Raw genomic sequence first — 5,540 nt, 5'->3', positions numbered from 1 at the left:
GCATAGCCAGGCCAGGGTGAGGGGGCCGAGTCCAGACCCAGAGCAGGTGGCCCAGCAGCTGTGCCCAGGCTGGCCCTGCCAACTTGCTCACCCACTTGGACAAGCCTGGAGCCCGTGGGGGGGGGGGCACCTCCTACAGGGGAATGGGGCAAGATGGAAGTCCTGCCCCCGACAAGCTGAGGTTCTGGGAAAGTCCCTTTCCTGTGGGTCTCGCTTCACCCATTTCGGCCAAGATGCAGGTGGTCCGGTGACCTGGTTCTCCAATGTAACTGACTTGTTGAAAACTCTTCAACCCAGAGGAGGCCTTGGCAGGTTGATCTGCATTTAACAACCTCCCCAGGTGACCCATACGACCCAGTGACCACTTCGAGAAACCCTAAAAGTCTAAAGGATTTAATTTTATGACACTAGGGAGCGGGGAAATGGCCAGGGATGGGGGGAAAGAATAGACTTTAAAGACACCGGAAACACTCATTTCAGGTCAGTAAAAGCGACAGTCCAGATGTGGCCTTCCAGTCCCCTCCCCCTAGCAGCAGCTGCGAAAAGGGTCAGGGGTCACCCCAGCCCAGACCCCTCCCCTCAATCCAAGAATTCACTGCAACTTCACCATCGAAAGTATTTGTTTAATAACAACAACCAAAAAAAAAAAAAAAACCCACAGAACTATTGTAAAACAATATTCTCAGTCGGTGATCATTGTAATATACAATACAAAGCAATTAATTTCCTCAGAAATCTGAGAAGCACCAAACGTGACCATTTTTTAAAATGTCTGCTTTTCAAAAAATAGAAACACACGAGGGGACTCCCCCAAGTCTCTGGTGGCTGGTGGGCGAGGAGGGAGGGTCAGCCTGCCCTGTCAGTCCCCCAGCCCCGGGCTGGATCCAGCTAGCGCCCAATGGCCGCCGATCTGTCTTGTTCCTCCCCAGCTCCGGCGAGGCGCTTGGAAGGACCAGAGAACAGTTATTCCTCTCGCCCCTTGAAGGGCTGGAGTCCGCCGGTCCCTGAGGGCGGCACTTCAGCGACACAAGATGCGATCGTCCGCTGGAACGCACGCCGCCTGTGATGAAACGGAGAGAGAAGTGAGACGGGCAGGTTGGAGGGGACAGGGCTGCAAGCCCCTCTTCCCCAGGAAACACGAGGAGGCAGCACCTTTTCCAATCTCCTTGGGCATCCTTGAGCAGCTAGGTACCCGAAAGGATGGGGCGGACATAGGGTCAAGTAACCCCTCCCTCTCTGGGCCTCAGTTTCCCCATCCGTAGAAGGAAAATGATCTCGTACTCCAACTCGGACCTCACCTCTGCCGCCAGGGCGCTGATTTCGTCGTTAAGGGTGCTGAGCGGAGCCCGGACGGGGAGTCCCCGGCCCCCGGGGGTCCCGACTTGGGATTCCGAGTTCAGCTCCAACTCCAGGTCCCAGATGTAGTCGATGACGTGCTGGAGGATCTCCACCCTGCTCACCTTGCGGTTCTGGGGCAGGGTGGGCACCAGCTCCTTGAGGCGCGAGTAGCAGCCATTCATGTCGTAGAGTAGCACGTTCACCTGCTGCTCGTCTAGCAGGGCGGGCAGGCGCGCCCCGGGGCCGCCGGCGCAGCGCGAGATGGCCACGCTCTGCTCGGACAGGCAGCGCACTACCTCGCCCGCGCCGCCCGCAGTCTTGCCCGCCTTCAGCGCGCAGCTGGGGCCCGCGGCGGCCGCGGCGCTGCCACTGGCGACCTTCATGATTCTGGCGTCTGGGTGAGAGAAGGTGAAGCGGACGGAGGAGGCGGACGACGGGAGTGCGGGATGAAGTTGAAACGGTAAAAAGACTGCTGTAGAAAGCTAGATGCGAGCCCCACCGCCCGACTTTTATAGAGACGCCGCGGCGCACCCACCCGCCCACCTTGGGGGCGGCCTCAGACGTTCAAAAACAGCCAATGGGAGGTCTGGAGGCGCGGCCTAGAGAGCTTCTGGGTCCCGCCTCCTGCTCTAGTACTGCACCTTCACCGGCGTGGAAAGGGACCCGAGACTCAAGAACAGAGAGAGTGGGAGGACACGGTGCAAGGTCGCTAGTGGAGGCAAGGGCTGCCTTGGGCTCCTCGGGAAGGAGGCTAAACCGGTATTACCAATAACGAAAAGATTCCAAGAATCAGTTTTCCCAGGTTCATTTTCTCACTTTTCCAGCCCCATTTTACAGATGAGGGAAACTGAGGTCCCGATGGAGAAGCAGCGGGATCTGGGTCGCCCAGTACTTGAGCCTGGGCTTCTGGACCCTATTGGAAGATTATCTCTGGGACCCTGATCTCCCAAATATTTGAGCTGAAACTTAAAGCGGGCCCTCCTTTACACTCTGCCCACCGGGGCGGTGTCCTTTCCCAATTCCCAGAGAATGTTGCTGGTTAATGTTCCTGGAACCAGGCGGGCTAACCCAGGCCCCTTGGGATGGGAGCAATTAATTCTGGAAAGTCTTCCTCCAGGATTGGGGACTGGGTCTCTGGGACCTGAACAAGATAGAAGGCGCCCAGAGTGGACTGCCTTCCCTGATGCTCCCCTGGATTTACAGCCCCCTGCAAAAATTCCCCAAATCTGCATCATTAAGTAATTAAATTTTTTTTCTCCCTTTTTGCCTTCCCCCCCAAAGACCTCGGATCAGGGTCTCCCTCCCACGGCGCGGCAGCTGCGGAGCTCGAGTCTCCCCCCTCCCACCCACCCCACTCCCGGGGCTGCTCTGTGTCAGCGTCTGAACAAGCGGCTCAGACCGTTAGACGCCAGGCCCGTGACGTCACCCATTCATAAAACCCGGACGGGCTGTCAGGCTGGCGCCGCGCGGGCGGTCGCCATGGAGACGGCAAACCCAGCCCCGGAGCTCCCCAGCTACCCCCAGCTCCGCCAGTCACCTGCAGGCCTCGGGTGGGAGGCCTGGGAATGCCCTCCTCGCGGGCGCGGGCGCTGGGCAAGGGTCACCTTACCTCCCCGCCCCACACCTCTCCACCAGGCCCACAGCTCCGGCCACTTGGGAGGTTTCTTCACTGCCTCCTCCCCACCTCAAGCTCCCAGCTCACGCCTGGGGAAAGAGTTCCGATTCCAACTCTGCTGCAGGATGAATTTAGTTGAGTCTCGGGTCCTCTCTGAGCCCGAACTTCTGCCTGGTATCTCGATAATGACAAAGGTGACGATTTATTGCATTCTTACTTGGTGCCAGGCACTGTGTGAAGAGTTTGCTTTGTCACTCTTACGCGGTCCGCGCCACAACTCTAAGAGGGGAGTTGTTTGGTTTCTTTATACAAAGGAGGAAACCGAGGCTCAAAAAGCTTCCCAGGAGCCAGAGCTGTTGTAATGGCTGCATTATTATAACAAGGGCACTTTATTGTAATGCAGTTCCTTCCTGCCAGGGTAGGCAGTCTGCCCCCAGAGCCCTGGATAGGCTAGAGGCGGGGAAACTGAGGCTCAGAATAGCCATCCAAGGTCACACAGCGTTAGCGGGGCTAAAATTCTGTGCTCACATAGGAGAGGATGATATTATGGCCCCCTTTCCCCCTGCAATTAATTCACTGGGTATCAGCGAGTTTCCTTTTCCCACAGGTTGGGGGAGGGGCCGATAAACCGGCCCCCTGCCTCCACATCTGGAAACCAGGAAAGCTGATCAGCGAGACCAGCTTCAAAGGAGAGAGATCACTAATTAGCTGGACTCCTCATCCCCTTAGCACTCCCCTACCCCAAACTCTCCAAACGCCCTAGACCTTGTTTAGCAATCCTCTAATGATTGGAGAGAACTTTTTGCTGTGCAAAGGAATTGGAAGGACAATGACCAACCAGAGGAAATTAGAATATTAATTCATTACCTAGTGTTTATTAATTGATCCAGCAATTCTACTTGCTGGAATCAATTCCAGAGAAACCTACACACAGGGGCACAAAGGATGTCTGTTCAGCCTGTTTCACTGAGGTGCTACTTGCAAGAGAGGGGAAGTTGAAATAACCTAAATGTCCATCAACATGATATAAATTATTAATGGAAGTCAATGCAGTGGCCTGGCTATGCAGCAGGTGGGAAGCATGGCTCGGAGAGATATCTAGATCCTACTGTTGATGGAGAAAGCAAGTTTTAGACTGGGGGTCAAGGTAGGACCTCTTATTGCTCCTGAGTACGTGTGTATCTGGAAATGAATTTAAAACAAGAGAGGAAATTATGCTACAGAAAAAAATTTCAAACACAGTACTGTGTGATTTCTCTTATTTGAAGTTCTAGAACAGGCACAGCTAATCTAGGGGAAAGAAATCAGAATGGTGGTTGCCTCTGGGAGTGGAGGGTGAGAATTGCCAGGGTAGGGTGTGGGGAACCTTTCTGGAGGGATAGAAATGGTCCATATCATGATGAGGTGCGGGTTACACAGTGTATGATTTAGTCAAAACACTTCGAATTATATGTTTTTGTGCATTTCATTGTATTTAAATTCCACCTCAATAAAAAATATTAGAAAGAAAAAAAAAGTAGGATAAACAACAAATTATTAACGTTACCGGAGAAGGGAAGGGGAACAATATGAAATCAGAATTTCACTTTGATCTTCACAGGGGTATTTAATTCTTCTGTTTTTTGAAAAACAGTGTTTTTGATTTTTGTTTTTTTCTGGCCATGCTGCTTGATTTGTAGGATCTTAGTTCCCCCACCAGGAATTGAACCCAGGCCCTCGGTAGTGACAGCACCAACTCCTAACCACTGGACTGCCAGGGAATTCCCTAAAAGAATGTTACTGAAGTATAATTAACATGCACAAAGTGCATATATTTAAAGTGTCCAACCTGATAAGTTCTGACATACATATATACTCATGCACCATCACCACATTTAAGAAAACTGTATACTTCATCACCCCTAAAAGTTTTAATCTGTCCCTTGTAACCCCTCCCTCCCCTCTCTCTTACCCAGTGCTCAAGCACTCTATAGATCAGTTTGCATTTTCTAGAATTTTATATACTCGAGTACAGTATAGACAGCATATAATGTATAGAGTATATACTCTTTTTTGGTAGTTTTTTCAGCCTAGTTTCTTTAAATCAGCATAATTATTTTGAGAATGTTTGCTCCTTTTTATTGCTGAGTAGTAGGAGGATGTGGATGTACTTCAATGTGTTTATCACTCACTTGTTGATGGGCTTTTGGGTTAGTACAAATAAAGCTGTTATGAACACTTGTATACGAGAATTTCTCTGAATCTATGCTTTCATTTCTTTTAGACAGATACTTAGAAGTGAAATGACTGGGTCACATAGTAGATATTTATTTAACTTTATAAGAAACTGCTAAACTCTTTTCCACAGTGAGTGCACCATTTTACATTCCCATCAGGAGTGTTAAGACTCCAGTTCCGGGACTTCCCTGGTGGCACAGTGGTTAAGACTCCATGCTCCCAATGCAGGGGGCGCAGGTTCGATCCCTGGTCAGGGAACTAGATCCCATATGCTGCAACTAAGAGTTCACATGCTGCAACTAAGACCTGGTGCAACCCAATAAATAAATAAATATTCAAAAAAAAAGACTCCAGTTCCTCCACATCTTCT

General features: G+C 51.2%; 1 protein-coding gene and 1 long non-coding RNA gene across 2 annotated transcripts; one reads left to right on the top strand and one right to left on the bottom strand.

Annotated features, from left to right (window-relative positions):
• Positions 1-602: 602 nt before the first annotated feature.
• Positions 603-1,828, bottom strand: ID1 (inhibitor of DNA binding 1). Its single transcript, XM_004311331.4, has 2 exons — positions 1,299-1,828; positions 603-1,060 (listed from the first exon to the last, which is right to left on the bottom strand). Exons 1-2 carry the CDS (start codon positions 1,719-1,721, stop codon positions 1,019-1,021), a joined length of 465 nt encoding a protein of 154 aa, XP_004311379.1. The 5' UTR covers positions 1,722-1,828; the 3' UTR covers positions 603-1,018.
• A 136-nt stretch (positions 1,829-1,964) lies between these two features.
• Positions 1,965-5,174, top strand: LOC141276533 (uncharacterized). Its single transcript, XR_012326262.1, has 2 exons — positions 1,965-2,576; positions 3,561-5,174. It is a non-coding gene; the product is annotated as an uncharacterized lncRNA (long non-coding RNA).
• Positions 5,175-5,540: the final 366 nt, after the last annotated feature.

The sequence above is a fragment of the Tursiops truncatus genome, chromosome 15 (genome assembly GCF_011762595.2).
Source record: "Tursiops truncatus isolate mTurTru1 chromosome 15, mTurTru1.mat.Y, whole genome shotgun sequence".
NCBI classification, from domain to species: Eukaryota; Metazoa; Chordata; class Mammalia; order Artiodactyla; family Delphinidae; genus Tursiops; species Tursiops truncatus.
The sequence above is the reverse complement of the archived record's forward strand: the minus strand, read 5'-3'. Positions and strand labels throughout refer to the sequence as shown.

Coding starts and splice junctions, on each gene's coding strand:
- ID1 (XM_004311331.4), bottom strand. CDS start 1,721: ATGAAGGTCGCCAGTGGCAGCGCCGCGGCCGCCGCGGGCCCCAGCTGC. Junction 1,061..1,298: donor TCAGCGCCCTGGCGGCAGAG/GTGAGGTCCGAG, acceptor GTTTCATCACAG/GCGGCGTGCGTTCCAGCGGA.